Source organism: Lytechinus pictus, chromosome 10 (assembly GCF_037042905.1).
Source record: "Lytechinus pictus isolate F3 Inbred chromosome 10, Lp3.0, whole genome shotgun sequence".
Taxonomy (NCBI): Eukaryota; Metazoa; Echinodermata; class Echinoidea; order Temnopleuroida; family Toxopneustidae; genus Lytechinus; species Lytechinus pictus.
This window is the reverse complement of record NC_087254.1, coordinates 31,682,130-31,698,939: the sequence shown is the minus strand read 5'-3', so window position 1 is coordinate 31,698,939 and position 16,810 is coordinate 31,682,130. Positions and strand designations below refer to the sequence as shown.

Genomic DNA, 16,810 nt, shown 5'->3' with positions numbered 1-16,810 from the left:
TTACAATAATCTAGATACAAATTATAAGATTGTTTGTATCTTATTTTACAAAAAGCGATTTATTTCAATAAGTATTATTTTCTTAGATGCAGAATAGTGATTGAAATAAAAATAACACTCCTGATATATTAGAGCAATGATAATGTTCATTATCATAAAAGATACAAATAATGTGATCAGGTACAATGACATTAATAAAATGAATAGAATGATGACAATGATAAAAGTAATCTTAGTATATGGAAGAATGAATAGATCATGATGATAACAGATTACCGTAATGATATAATAATAACCAAAAATGGATGATCACAAATCAAATTAATGAATAAATCATTACTCGGGAAATTGTCCCATTCATCTTTATTCAATTTCAATCATCGTATTCACATTGTTTTAAAGTCTATAGAAAAGGTCATCGATATTCGCTTTATTTAATGATACAAAAGGAAAGTTGAACTTTAAGAGTAGGGTTATTTACATAAATCAGTAGATTAATTAATCAATAAATTAATCAACAAATCTAAGTTCAAAATTGATAACATCATTAACCTTGCTGGTGTTCATAAGAAGATAGACATTTATTTCAATATTACTTCATCCACGGTTTTTCGAATGTTTAAGAAACGGATTAGTTTGAAAGGGAAATATCAGTTATATCAAACTATTGAATCATCAGTAAATTCAGTAAAACAACTTTTTGTAATTTAATTTAGTTTTGCTTGCTGTATATCGGATTCATTTTCATTAAGTTCATTTTGTAATTTTATTTCCACAAATCCGTGCATGATGGAATAAAGTGAATCGTTTTTCCTCTTCAAAGTTTAACGAAATGCCCCAAGTGAGATAACTCATAAGGTTATGTGTTTAGACATGTTCATGATATAAAATCATCATGTTTTTCAGCCGAAGTTTTACCATGGTTATTCAAAGCAATTCACTATAGGTTTTAATTTATCGGTGCTCGTTAATAAATGATTGCTGGTCCCTCATCTTCTGAATTATAAAATACATTTTTTTTTAAAGTAACTGCAGGCCTACTACATTGATTTGAATTCGAATGCACCCCAATTTTAATCAAATATCTTACACTGTGGATTTCGTTATTTAAAATGAGGATTTTTGTTGTTGTTGTTTATATACCTATAAAGAGGGAAACGTATGATTTATCATCAGGACATTTCTTTTCTTTTACTTAGTCACCTATAGTCATAGTTTTTTATCTCTATATTTAAATTCGTCGGTTGGCGAATGGTTTCTTTATATAGGCCTAGCCTCAAACCAATTCCTGAAATGAATACTCTATTGATGAAACATAAATTCAAACAAATTGATAGCTATATACATTTTAATATTCAGTTAAGTAAAACATACTTTTCTTCAAAATACCCTCGGGCTTTTTTCCTAAATGGATTTTAAAGACAACTTAATTTTTAGTGTTTTCTGTCGAGTATAATAGGGCTATGCGCGGATGAAATTGTGTGGACCTATATAATTGGGCTTCAAACGCAGGCAATATGTAAGATGAGTCTACTACATGATATTACGAAGGCAGATGATCAATACATGATGACTATGATAGTATATATTGGAATATTAACTAATGTAGAATTACCACTGTTTTTTGTTCCGTTCTCTACACGTCGCTTTGCTTTGTAAATGCCCTTTAGGACGTGACGTCAGCCTTGTGTTTATTATGGGATATGCTTATGAGCGACATACGACACACAACGCGTGTTGCCTCTATTGAAGGAGCGAAGGAAAAAATGTGTGGTATATTGTGTGTGTATTGAACTGGTCGACCATGTGAGAGCTGAGCAGGCGATATTATTGCTATACAGAAAAAAAGAGGCACGAGCCTCCGCGCCAAGATGTACTCGCTGCATGTGTGCTCAACTGAGTTCTGTGTTACAAAAAAAGGCCAGAGCCCAAAGCATTGAAACGTATTGACGGGTTTATTGTAATTACATAGAACTCTATTACGACCACGGGAAGGATCTGGAGAAGATTTTAGTCCAAGAACTGCTCTGGGCTTGCTAATAAGAGCACTTAGAGCTTAGCACTAACGAACACGATAGAATCAGACTTTGTAGACCACGATTGGGTAGTTCCAGAAGCAATGGAAGAAGAAGAACTACTAGACGGCGACCAGCAAGTTTTCGCAGCCGAAGAGTTAAAACAGAAGCGAGTGAGAAAGGTAGTTAATCACTTCAATTATTCAACTATATAAAGCCAGTTCCTCGCTCATCTCTAGTAAATTTCACCAAACGGTTTTCATTAATTCCTGTTTGATATAAGACAAGATCCGAGTGATGTGGTCTTTCAAAAACTTTAAGTAGTGCCATGCATGCATTTATACTCGAAATCCGAAAAGTTTAAACATGTTTTCTTTTCTTCTAATTCACAGGGGAAAGTCGAATACTTGGTAAAATGGAAAGGATGGACACCAAAGTAAGTAGACCATCCATTCACTATCTTATTTCTTTTCTTTCTTTTTCTTTTTTTTTTTTTTCTTTCTTTCTTTCTTTTTCTTTCTTTTTTTTTCTTTTTCTTTCTTTCTTTCCTTTTTCAAACTGATTATTGATTTTCATTCACGTTGGCGACAAATTTCCTCTGTATTTTTTTCTTCTTTTTTCACATGTTCGACTTGTGTTTCTATCATTTATATCAAAGATACGAAGTGTTTTTAATGATGGATGTTACTTTTTTTTTCAGACACAACACTTGGGAACCAGAAGAAAACATCCTTGATGAACGACTTGTCCGACTTTTCGAATCCAGGTTAGTATTCGCCATTCCTATTCAACAGCAATTATATCTGTAGTATTTTTCAAGGGGCGGGCCTTTTAAAGTTCGGTAGACACAAAAATCACCGGTTTTCTTGAAAAGTGATACAGAAAAATAATCTTTTCAAGTTTAAGATATATCACGAGCAAAGAGCAAGATGTCACCTTAATAACGAAGTCAGATTTTCTTTTAATACTCCAATGTTTTCTTTTCCGTCATAACTATTATATGATTTGTTAATTAAAAAAGAACAACATTATAGGCAAAGCTTTATCCAGTAGTATAGGCCTAGAATTTACTTATTAAAGGATATTAAGTAATCTAACCATAATGCTCCAAGATAATCATGATATAGGCCTACTTGACCTCAAATTAAATAATTAAGGAAACTGAAATTATTTCGGTATAAAAACTAATTGAATTTACTGGATAACTCCAAATATTTGTCTGTACTACGCACCACCATTTTGGGATGAGCAAAATCATAAAGGCTTTATTGTATTACTATTTTATTTTATCCATAAAGATATTTTTTCATAGGACATGAATTCATTACATTTTTTTCAGAATTGAAAAGAAAACATCTCCACAACAAGCACCAAAGCCGGGGAGAAAACCGGGAAGAAGAAAGGTGAGTCATTGGACAGTGCTAAGGGCATTTATTTATTTATTCATTTATTTATTTTTTATTTTTTGTTAATTTAAATTTTGATTTATGAACGATAAAACTTTTAAAGAATATTTTATGAATTTGAGCTAGTTTGCAAACATTCTAATTTAAAGAAAACAAATCACAGAAAGTGGCCATTTGGCGGGAAATTAAGTTCGGAAAATCTTTAAAGTCGGGTTTTAAGAAATTATCTGCATGCTTTACGGTTGTTTTATCATCATAAAAAAAAAAGGGTCTTTCTTTTTTGTCATTTTTTATTTTTCTATTAGCGATGTTCGGTTATGGTCATTTAGTAATCCTTTTTTAATGCAGTTGCATAAACAAAGACAATTATTGACTAAAATATTATGCGCGTATACATTTTTAAATGGTTATTTTATGTTTTGTTTATAATTTTGTTTTAGATGAGTGGTAGGACTACACATTTTTGTTCACGTAGATTATGATGCACATAGTGATTTTGTAACGACTTTCTGTGGAAGTTATTTCATTTGATGGTTACACCCCATTATTGCATTACAGCATTTTTTTTTAATCGACACAATCTCATTCTTAAAATCAAATTGTATTTAACTAAAAATCAAAACCAGATAAGTCATAATGGAGCACAAAATTTTATCATCTTTTATTTCAAAGTGTATGGATATATCTTTGTAGATTTTAGAGAATCCAGATATTGTTTGCTAGGAAAACATAAGTTACGTGTAGTTATATTTAAGAAAATTGTTTATGTTTTATCGGAATGCTATTCTTGATTTGATTTTGATGTTGTTTTTTTTTTTTTTTTTTCTTCTGCATTCATTTCATTCGTATAATACATTTTTCCATAACATAACAAACATAATATATTAAAAACTGTTTTGGCATGAATCATAGAGAAAAAAAATTGATAACAGAATATAATTCTATATAAATAATATGAAATACCAAATTATAACAAACACAATTTACAGGTTTGTCATCATAAGCAGATTGCTTGAAAGACAAAATAACCCCGTATTTGATTTATGATATTTTCGTTACAGAATTCAACTAAACTTAATTTAAATTGAACAATTACCAAAAACAAAGAAGCAAAATAATCAGGATTTTTCAATTATACCAAAAGTGGCTTATTCTGCATAAATGCAATGATAAATTTCTGTAAATAAAAAAAAAGATAATCGAGCATTGTTGCCCGGAGAAAATACTTTTCAAATTCAATTAAAACATTTGTGTCTTGCATGGTTTGTATCTGACTGCTCTCGAATGGTGTATTGTCATTCGACGTGGTGTTTTAATAATTTCAATAACTGATATGCATTTTGAACTTGACACTTTTGTACTTCACAGGAAACAAAAATTTTATACAACGCTATTCACTATAATGATCCTTACAGTAGTTTAACAGTTTTTAAGCAACTATGCTTAATATATCAAAAATTTGAATTTGTTTTAAGATTTCAAAAACTTGTTTAAACTGTTTAAACAACTACTGTAAGTTTCATAGAGGAAACAAAGTTGTATAACAATTTTAAACGATGTTACCGTGTTTTCTCTAAATTTCTAGGAATTAAAATAAACCCAGATTGGCTGTGAAGAGTGACCAGCCAAACATGGATTTATATTTAAATCTTGCAGATTTGAATTCAACCCATGTGGTTTTGAAGAAGATGTGAATTTAAATATTTTATATTTAAATGTTATTCCTTAGGATTAAAATTGAATCCAATGTTTGGATGGTCACTATTAACAGCCAATCTGGATTCATTTTAAAAAATTTAGAGTGTACCTATATCAATTTCACTGTATTACTGGCAAAGATTTTGGTCATAAGCAACCAAAAAATTGTTGGTAGGTCCTAATCAATAATTTCAGGGTTTTTCTAGGTCAGACTCGTATATTGTGATATATGATTTTTTTTAAATCTCTTTATGAGTGTGTCAAACGAACAAAAACGAAAAAACCTTAACATTGATAGTGACATACGGGACTATTGCTTAGAACGAAGATTGTCGAAGTCACGGTTTTGCTTTGTTAAGATTACTGTTCCTGATTTTAAAGATGAACTCGTCAAGATAGGGTAATCTGAAAAGGAGAAGATGATGACTTTCCAAGAAGTGACCATTGTACGGCTACTAAATATAGCTTTGATCAGTTACCAATGTGTATGTATAATGACAGCCGTTTGAGTTCAACATTTTATTGAAAACAAATACAAAAAAGGTAATTTGATTTGACTGTAACATGGATTTTGACAGTTTCATTCAATATGCTAAAATAGAAAATTTAAGAAACAACTGTGCACGCTCTATAGGTCAAAAACAAATCGTTGAAAAATAAGAGGTGCAAATTTGTTGCAGAAACTATATTGATTTTTATATTGGTCGTGTATTATGTAGATATGTGAACGGGCAACGAGTACAATTTAATGTGTTTCCAAGATCTGATGGATTTTTAATATTATAAAAAGTCCAATGCCAAAAGAGGATGGCGTTCGCTATCAGGAAGGTTTGACAATTCGAAGATTAGTTATTTCGAAACGCGAAAAATTCAAAGATATTCATTAATCCGAATAATTATTTGTGGCATTTTTTAATGGTTAAATCGAAGGTTAATTCCGAAGGTTGGTTAATTCGGCAAAAAACAAAACTTGTTATTCCGAATGCTCGATTGTCCCAAAATGACATTAGATTTGTCACTACAAAGTAAATAATTAACCATAATATTACGAACCTTACTTCAGTTTTCGGACTATCGAACCATCTAAATAACGAACCTTATTTCATTTTTGAAAGAACCAACCTTCGGAATATAAAACTTATTTCACTTTCGGAATACAAAAAAAAAATATTCGTTTGTATAATAACAGAAGTTCAATATCTGTTTATTACAAATAAATTCAAATGTTTTCTCCTTCACCTCGAAAATTGAAAAAAATAATGAAGCAGACAGAAAAGTAAGCCTAAAGCGGTTGCTTTTTCATTTTTTTATATTCATCCAATGTGTGTTTTTAGTTTAATATATCAGTTGTTATATTGATGAATGGCAAGTTAACGGTTTATTTTCCGTGATTAAAGCATAAATGCTTTATAATTTATGAATGAATGGAAAGCGAATGAAATATAGTTTAATAATCTAGTATCCTAATTGTAAGCATGACCAAGACGGTACTCACACTCTATTAAAAATAAAATATAATTGGATAACATGAATTATTAATTTCCATTTGTTCAGTGTTTGAAAATAAATGAACAAGTGTAAGATATACCAAATTGGAAACAATGTTATATAAAAGTGTGTATAGAGTTACGTTATTACTATATTTCGACAAACGTTGCATTTAGTATTAGAACATTAGAGCATAATACTGATATTACTTGTCTTAAAGCATTTAAATTTGAATATATTTGATGTTTACAAAAAGGGACCAAGTTAATATTTAAAAGCCTGTATGTTTATCACTCATGTAACCCTTATATGCATAAAATAACATAATAACTCAATAATTTAGGGTGAATAACTCTAATATACACCCAATTAGACAATATTGGCATTGATTTGTGGGTAGGCCTAAATTCGCCTAATAATATTGTTTACGAGAAATATTCAATTTTTAGAAGTAACCAAATTAAGAACACTTCCATTGCTTTTTAATCCAATCGGCCTTGTAGTTATATTCCTCAGTATCTCATTAATAAAGCTTTCCAAAGTTAATTCGAAAAACTTTAAATGATCATGTTAGTGCAAGCAAACGAACGTCCTATATCTCAGTAGCAATTGCTTGGTCCGAGTAATTTTTTTCACAAGCTTTTAAGATATCTATTAAAAAAAAGGCCTTTTCCTATTGTATTAAATTTCGTAGAATGGGTTCAACTTTGCTCAATAAAACGCAATTAAAGGAAAATGAAACCTTTGGAACAAATGGGCTTGTGTGGAAAGAGAAAAATCAAAGAATAAGATCAAAGAAAGTTTGAGAAAAATCGGACAAATAATGAGAAAGTTATGAGCATTTGAATATTGCGATCACTAATGCTATGGAGATCCTCCAATTGGCAATGCGACAAAGATGTGTGATGTCACATGTGAACAACTTTCCCTGTGATGGACTATAAAATACCCCTAAAATGTCATTTTTTTGCTCTTTCTGATAGTGATACAAACTCTTTATCCATAATGTATTCTTTAAAAATCTGTATTACATGCCCTCTTATAGAAAGAATACATGATCTACTGATAGATGTGATAAAAGAGGCAGTTTAAGTGAAATATATAGAAAGGTAATGGGAAAGTTGTTCACAAGTGACATCACAAATCTATGTCGCATTGCCAACTGGAGGATCTACATTATGATAATGATCTTAAATTCAAATGCTCATAACTTTCTTATTATTTTTTCAATTTTTCTCAAACTTTTGTTGATCTGTTTCTTTGATTTTTCTGTTTTAACACAGGCTATCTTGTTTCAAAGGTTTCACTTTCCTTTAATTGCGTTTTATTGAGCAAAGTTGAACACATTCTACGAAATTTAAGACTGCAACCAGTTTAGGGGGACATGTTTGATATTGTGTCCCCACCCTCAAAATATGTTACACATACCAACAACCCTTCAGTTTTTTTCTATTTTTTTTTGTAAATTTTGACCTTAACTTCAACGTTTCTTCTGTCAGTAAATACTGTTCCGGGATACTGTTCTCTGTTCTATAGACAGAAATATGGATATCTTGACAGATATCCTGCCTCAAAAAACACCAGCAATGGTAGAGGGTGTTGGTGGTCCAGAATTGAAGTGGCGAGCTACGTTGATGCAGTCCATGGTCAATGGTATGATGAATGCAATGGACTGTATTTCTCATTAAAATGACACGGACTGCCATTAACAGATGTCATAATGGATTTATTTGACTTACTGACGAAAACGTCATTATTAAAACAAATATTGGAGTAGCGTGGACCAGCGATAAATTGTAGTTTACATTAAACACTTTTCAGATGGGATGCTGATGCCGTCTTTACATTTAGTGAAAAAAAAAATTGTATTTCTTTTCTAAAAATGCTTCTAACCTGAAGTATAAATTTCTACCGCTGCAAAAATTGTTATGTTGATTTGTGTACTGCATAATAGAGTTGCCGGGTCATTTTACTCCGGTGTTGAACACCTACACCTGTGCTTTTTAAAAATCTTTGGTTTTATTTCTTCATTGATATGTTCAATATTTATGGTGCAATTGTAACACCTCAGGATGTGAGGTGACACCGTCTGATGTAAGTTATAATACCCAGATTTGGTAATACTATAGTATGAAGTAGCATGGGCCTACAACATAAAGGAACATTCATAAAACTACAATAAAAGTGTGCATGCATTGAATCTAAATCATTGGACATTACTAAAGAATTGTATAAGGTATATATAAGGAATTGTATTAAATAACATTACTTGATGGGATAATGTGAGCTTTGAAGGTTTGCCCGATGGTAAGACTGGATGGTAAGATTTGCGGTAACACCGTGTAAGTTAGCAATGGAAAGAACTGTTGTTAAGCATCTTTCTGACAATAGTTCTTAAGAGAACTATTAATCTAGGCATTTCTAGCACATTGCTCTTCGTCAGGAGATAGGATAAGCAACTTGAAAAAAAAACAAGCATGAATATTAAAAAATAAGTCAATGAATGAAACCCTTTCTTTAGAAATGTAAATATTAAAATTAGTTATCAGTTAATCGAAATATTCAATATTTATATAAAAAGTATTTTAGGGTAATAAATTTATGGAATAAAGTTTTCATCTTTATATTTATAATGAATGTAAATTTCATTGATACATTTAGTGTGTTACTAACATAACTACTTTAAGATAAAATCATTTGCGTCAAAATTGAAGATTTATCATAGACTCTGAATTATTGATTGATTGATTTACATTTGTTAATAATTTTTTTAATGCATTTCCAGAGGCCATGAAGAAAAATCGATGCGTGATGCACCAACGTTTAAATTTCTTTAATTACATTGAATTGATTGAAGCAAAGAAATCTTAATCTGTGATTAATGACAAGAAATTATTTCATTTAATCCTTTAATACGATTATTCAAAGTGGCACGACGGTGATTACGTAACGAATTAGATATGATCCACCGATGCATTTACAAAATTGTTAATGACATTTCTTTTCACGACTATGGTTCGAAAACATCCTGCCTTTCAACAATTACTTTTAAATTAGTATTATTATGTTTATTTTGTATACTAATCGCTTACACCGGCTTAACAACCAGACAATCTGTTTTTGAGGGGGTGCTTGCTATGGTGCTAAACATACGCTGCACCCCCCCAGCAAAATCTTTGGGGCTGCTTCAGCACCCCGATCCTCAGGGCCATGGCTGTTTAAAATTTGACCAATAAAGCATGAATGAAGAAAACTGGATCAATATTGTGGTCTAAATATTACTCTAGAGTTACTTTTGGTAAACTCTCAATTGACTGATGGTTTTCGCTCAGTTTTAACCAACATGCTTTTTGCAGTGCATAACAAATCAGTCCATGTTTCATATATCCTTTCTTCCACGGAATGAATGTTCACATACATTTGTGATTTTTCTAGATCTGAACTTTAGGTATGGTCAGGTTTAGCCCAGTTTTCTTTTCGTCAGGGGTTGCTGTTAGATTATAAGCGTTAGAAAATAAAATCAAACTGCATATTGAGGGTAGCATAAAATACACGGATTTAGCGGGCGTATTCTTCACAGGCTTCATTGTTTCAATGATTATCTTCTTGATTATCATTGCATAGATTTGAACAGTTTTCACAACCATTCGATCTTTCACAAATCTCATAGTGATTAGTGACTATACTTTTACTAATAATATCGCCGTGATAGTACATTAGAATCAGTTCCAACTACATGAACTAGATCCATATGAAATTGATAAAAAAATTGAATTTGAATGTTTGAAAGACGAAATTTACTGTGGCTTGTGATGTAATGTAGGGTAAATCACAGACATATTCGTGATTTGTTAACGGTGTATGGAGCCTACTAGCATAATGTATATAGTGGCAATTTTTACACCAGTTTATCTTTTATTCATATTTTTTTCTACACAGTCGACTACCGATGTCGTTGAAGTTCTCAGCATGCCCAGATCCCCTGGACGATCGTCAGGACGACCTCCCATGTTTCGCTCTCGGGGTCGTGGTCGTGGTAGAGGTAGAGGTCGAGGTCGTGGAAGTGCCATTGTACTGGGTGGTGGTAATCGTATCAGCACTCTTGGACGCGGTCGAGGACGAGTGGGACGGATTGGGCGAGGGCGTGGACGAGGAGGGCATAACTTGAAGAGAACGGAGAGTCTTCCCGAAGGTGTTACATCATTCCCCGTGGTCGGACAGAGTCCTAGGGTCGACGTCAATTCAAATTCCACCTCGTTCTTCTTCAAAGACGATATGCTCAACACGAGTAATAATGAGGATGGCGACGATGAAGACGAGGATGAAGTGGATGGTGACGAGGAAGAGGAAATAGAAGAGGAGTATCCCCGTTTTGATTCTGTAACCGAAACAGAGGATGACATCATTAACCCTGAATCACCTGCTATTGATGTCGAATCTCTTACAACAGATATAAGCTCTTCTGTTTCGACTCAAGAAGTGGTTCCGAGCGAGGATTTTACTCCAACTGTTCAACCTCCCCCGAAGAAGATGGCTAGGAAAGCACCGAAAGAACCGTCAAAAGCCTCTGGTAAGAAATCAAAAGAAGGTAAACGTGACTTTGAACACAATTTGAGTGAGTTTGCCGCCAAGCCTAGCCCGCCCCCACTGCCAGCATCAGCTAGCCTGTGGAAGCCCAGACAGTCGCTGTTGCCAGCGGGAGAGGTTCTCATAACGGACGTTACTGCTTCCGATGTTACCATAACGGTCAGAGAATGCTGCACCAGCCAAGGCTTTTTCCGGGAGCAGAAACCCAAAGTCGAAGGTACATCCACCACATCCGCTAATGGCAATGTCAATTCGAAGGATGCATTGACGACTTCGTTGCCAGTATCCACAACGAGTTCGACGACAAACATCGACGGCGAAGTCACTACCCCAAGAGATAGTCCTGACGTGGTGACGAGTATGGACGTGGACGTTAAATTGGAGAGCAATGGCCCATTGGAAGCCGACACACCCTCTTTTGAAAATTCCTACACGTAATTTTCACCATTTTTCACCCGTTTGAAGAGGATTTAAGGGACACGTGGGACACTACTAGAAATTGCCTTCAACATTTTTCTTGGAATATAGTTTGCGAGGGGAAAGATGTATGATTTCATTGAGATACTGCTAATGAACATTCTGTGCTGATTTAATAATCATTCGTCTCACTCATAGGAGCTCAGTGATTTGTTATGTTTTCCTACATTGTGTTTTACTCTAGAGAAGGATGCATGAACATGATGAATAATGATTGACAAATAATTTTCAATTACTTATTTATTCACACTATTGTGAAGGAAAGAAAGGAATAAGGCCAGTCATTTAATGCAGAAAAGGAATGTATTTCAGGAAGAATATTTAATTCAGAATTAGTCACGTTATTTCACGTCATAATCGAGAAGCCTCGGTGAATTTACTTTATGAAAGCATGACTTAAAAAGAATAATGATTGATGACTCCAATGATTTTAGAATTACTTCTCTATAAAGTGAAGATTTCCTCTGAACACGCGGAAATTCAAAATTTAATTTGATACTGGAGATATCAAGCATTAAATGTTCTTATTTATATTTCTGTGTTTTATTACTCATAATGAGAATTCCATTAGCGCTTTAATATCTGTTTATTAAAAAAGTATTGAGTTAAGTCATGGAGAAAAGGCAGAACTTGTTCAACTTGAAATGAAATTGTAATGCCAGAGAAAAGAGGCTTCCCAAAATATTACAAGGATGTAATATAGGAATTGTTTTCCTATAATTAGTTACCCAGAATTTTCTGAAGGAAAGAAAAATAAAAACTTAGTTCATGAAGATTATTTTACAAAGAATGTATTTTCTTTTAGGAAAATCAGTGATTGAACACACTAATACAAAATATGAACAGGGTTCCATTACAAATTACACGATATGTATTTTTTTATTTTATGTTTTGGACTCAAACAACTCATACCTTATGGTCGAATCATAACCTTCATCTTGATTAAACCTGTTTTTATTAAACTAGGAGAATTTGGCCAACTCTCTTCCATTCGCTCTGCCGGACAAACGCATCCAAGCTTCATGATTTATGATTCGTCATGATTATAATTATTCTATGAATTAACGAAATATGAATTAATGCAAAATATTATACTCCGACTAAAATGGTAATAGTAATAATAATATAAACTATGAATAATAACGATAATAGTAATGATAGTGACATCAATGATGATACTAGTTATGATGGTGGAAATAGTGGTGATAATAATAATAATAATAATAATAATGCAACAAGAAACACTATGGTTACTGGGTGATATACGTGCAATGTATGAAACTTAAATTTGATAGAACAATTTTATTTAACGTTTGTGTCAAAAACCCCCTAAACAAAGGAAATGTCGAATTGTTTTCCCCAGTCGAAAGACAAATATGTTGTATAGCGATGACATAATGTACACAACTATTTTTAGTATTACGATGTTAATATGAGAAATTGATCTTCAAGGTTTTTTAGTCATCATTTCACATTATACTACACAATTATTTGATCGGCATGCCCTTATCAAAACTTAATAGAAGTTGGGATTTCACTCGAATAAGTTTGGATGTTGCAAATGTTAACGTATATTTATTTTCTTATATGTTTTCATTTCAAATCGTTGTGTAATAATTTCATCTGGATTCAGAATTAGGTTTGCTCAAAGTATAATATTCAGAATCTAATTTTAAAAAGCGTGATAAATATTGAAGGATTCAAAATAATACAGCATATGAATAAGTCATAAGCTTTACCAGAATTCCACAAAATCATTGGGTTATCAAAATTAGCTAGCAGTTTAATGCACAACACATGTTAAATAGAAAGAGTTCAATATTGAATGTTTTCTCTTTCAAGATTCGTGAATATAGGCATACATTTCAATTTAATTTAATTTATTTACAAACGTCGTTGTACTCACAGTTTCACATTGGAGCGTATCGTCTCAGAGCTGTATTAACCTCAGTATAACGCTTTATGAAACACTACTAAAAATATTATTATGAACAGGTTTTTTGTAAGTTGTGAAACAGAGTTTTGCCTTTTTAACAGCATTGTTCAAGTGTTAATATTCATTGCGTAAGTGTTGAACATTGCCGTTTGAATTTTCAAAACATTTCGTTTAAATTTTTTTTAAACTCTAAAGAACAACAGTTTAAACTAGGCTTTGTTACTGCTGTGCACTTGGTTTTAGTATGATTTTTGTAACAATTCCTGTTTTAACACGTCTATTTGTGATTCGATTTAAGCAGTCATTCAAATATCCACACATGCATGTTTATGATTTGGAACAAAGTTTTATTGTCAGCATTAAATGTCTATACATGTGTCAAATTCCCCATGTACAAAACTCAAACAATGCAGGAAATATTGTTTTAGTTTTGTTTTAGTTTATAATTACCTTCGCTATACCCGACTCCCTATAGTGCTTGAAGAAAAAATGAAAATGCCCTTCTTGTAAAAATATCATAGTTGTAACTGCAAAATCCCTGTCTGTTGTATTTCATGAACACTTGTCTTTTCCCCTTTAGGGACGCGACCCCCCCCCCCCCCGCGCCACCCAAACATCGAATCTCTGTTCAATAAGGACGTCATAAAGCACTTGTATATATCGTCGGGATTGACAATGAAATATTGATTCACCAAATGTTATGCATATTATAACAGAAAAGGTGGTCTTTGAAAATTGTTATTTTTGAAAGGCTAACCAGACACGTAGAGATTATGAAGTGCATTTAGACGTCCACACGAAAGATGATGATTGATTAATAATATATTTCATTACACATTTTCTACAGTAGAATTACAAAGTAAGGATAAATATATGACAGAATAATGAAGTGAATAGATGCATGATGCTTCCATTAAAAATATGAAAATTTTAAATTTTAGAGCAGCAATCTGTTTTCTATAGCATGTATAGGAAGACGAACATTAAAAATATACAAATATGTTAATACGTCGTTTGTATATTCCTTACATAAGTGAACTTAGAATATTTTGATAAGGTTCCGGGGTTAAATGTCCATGTAATTTCTCATTTTATTGATAAATTCTCTTTTTTTTCATAAAAAGAGAATCTATTAATTGGATAAATGAATTGAAACAGTCTATTTGAATAGAAGACAAATCAATATAATGTTCGACTATAGCATTGGTCTATTCAGTTGGAATGGAAGAAAGTTGAATGATAGAAGTTGTACTTAAATTGGTATATGGGAATGAATACTGTTTGAATGTGTTAAAATAATCTAGGTTATTTGAACAAACCAATCATCCATAATTTTGATTATATTGGTAAAATCAACCATTATTTGAAATATCAATTAGTTCAAGTATATGTATAATGCTTAATTCAAATGAAGCGAACCTCAAAAACTTCGACAAGTTTACTAAATTCGAATACTGTTGTACAAATCTAAATAAAGCATAATGAGTATAGTGATATTTATTTGACTGAATTGACAAACTGGACGAGGTGCCATCACCTAATTTACATTGTTTTATTACTTTTCATTTATTTATTATGAGCTTATACGTGCTACTCTTAATGAATGTTCTGTTCTTGCCTGGTTGGTATGAATTCCTTTGTTTATTTTAAAATTGTCATGAAATCTGAGGTAAACTTGTAGTTATTTGCCCTATTTTCTATTAATTCAGGTCGAGTCGTATTATGGATTCTTTTCTTCAATATTTGAATGAAATAAATTTTCATTTTTTTTCTGGGAGGATTCTTTACACTATTTATATATATCAAGTCTTGTTCTAACACTTTTTTGTCAAAGTGATTGACCCTTAAAGCCCAGTATATAAATGTATTATTATTATTATTATTTGGTTTTAAGGTTTTTGTTTTATAACCACAGCCCCCGCAGGCCCGCCCCTATATGCTGCTCTTTGTTGCCCAAGCCATCCTCTAATTATGTTAATACGACTATTATAGTTTTGCACTCTTCGTTATAATAAATGTTTCAAACATGCAAGATTATGTTGTATAATCACACCGATGTCTATATTTTATACAGGATTTCTCCTTTGGTAATTCAGAGAATTATATTTGGCCAGATTAAATATTTTGTTTCGGAGTAAAATCATTACTGTGTGTGGGTTGTTTTATTTTTAATGTCTCAGAATGATAACATTTCATACTATACCAAGAATTATGGTGTTGTTGATGTTGATGATGGCTATGATGATGATATACGTGATGATATCAATAATGATATTCATGATTGTTTCTTATCTTTAAAATTTTGAAAAAAGGTACAACACAAGTCGTAATTGGATAGCAGAGCAGATACATAGTACATGTAGTATTATTACGATAATCGACAATAGTAAATAATGCACAGTAATAAGGGCATTAGCGAGGATTATAATGGATGGAAAATCTGATCAAACTGACAGATACGAGGGATAGTTACAAATAACAGAGGGTATATTATTTACCGATGCCTGATGTACCATATTTGTTTAATATGACGACGATGAAACTGATCCCTGTCGTTTGATTTATCATCCACTGAAACAGATAGTGCCAATTTAAAAAGATGACTTTATTATGCCAAGGCACAACTGCCCTTAGGTGGTTTCATGTGATTTTCCAGAAAACTAAATGTTATCATTAAACCAATATCTCGTCTGCGATTGGAAGAGAAAACGCTCTGCGACATTGTGATATCATTTGCATAAATCATGAATAAAACTGGGCATAGAAGGTGTCCTTGTGAAACGCCGTAACTAGCGATTTACTATAGTACAAACTAGTTGAATACTAGCTAAAAGATTGATTTCGGCATTGGAGATATGGAAGGGCATTCTCAAGTGTACATGACATTCTTTTTTTAATCCCATGCATGACAAAAAAAGAGAAAATAGATTACTATCTTTATTGACCATTGAAACAACGGATTAACAAGAACAAAACCATATAGTGTGTTAAACATTTAAAAAGTGTATAGTGTTCGATAAAGAATGTATCGTACATTGGATTGGCTTAATATATGCTCCTTGAAAACTATAACGATATCTGTATTTGTTTTGAAATATCGTAATTTAGCATTAAAAAGTTATACTTCCAACTGTTAAATGCTCCCTATATCATAATTTATATATCTCCCAATCAATGAATTAATTTACCAATCAACTAATCAA

The 16,810-nt window shown here is 32.0% G+C and overlaps 1 protein-coding gene across 1 annotated transcript; it reads left to right on the top strand.

Moving 5' to 3' along the window:
* Positions 1-1,561: 1,561 nt before the first annotated feature.
* Positions 1,562-15,750, top strand: LOC129269478 (chromobox protein homolog 7-like). The gene is made up of 5 exons (XM_054906982.2): positions 1,562-2,197; positions 2,408-2,451; positions 2,716-2,781; positions 3,355-3,418; positions 10,547-15,750. The coding sequence occupies exons 1-5, from the start codon at positions 2,120-2,122 to the stop codon at positions 11,630-11,632; spliced, it is 1,338 nt and encodes a 445-aa protein (XP_054762957.2). The 5' UTR covers positions 1,562-2,119; the 3' UTR covers positions 11,633-15,750.
* The last annotated feature ends 1,060 nt before the right edge of the window (positions 15,751-16,810 follow it).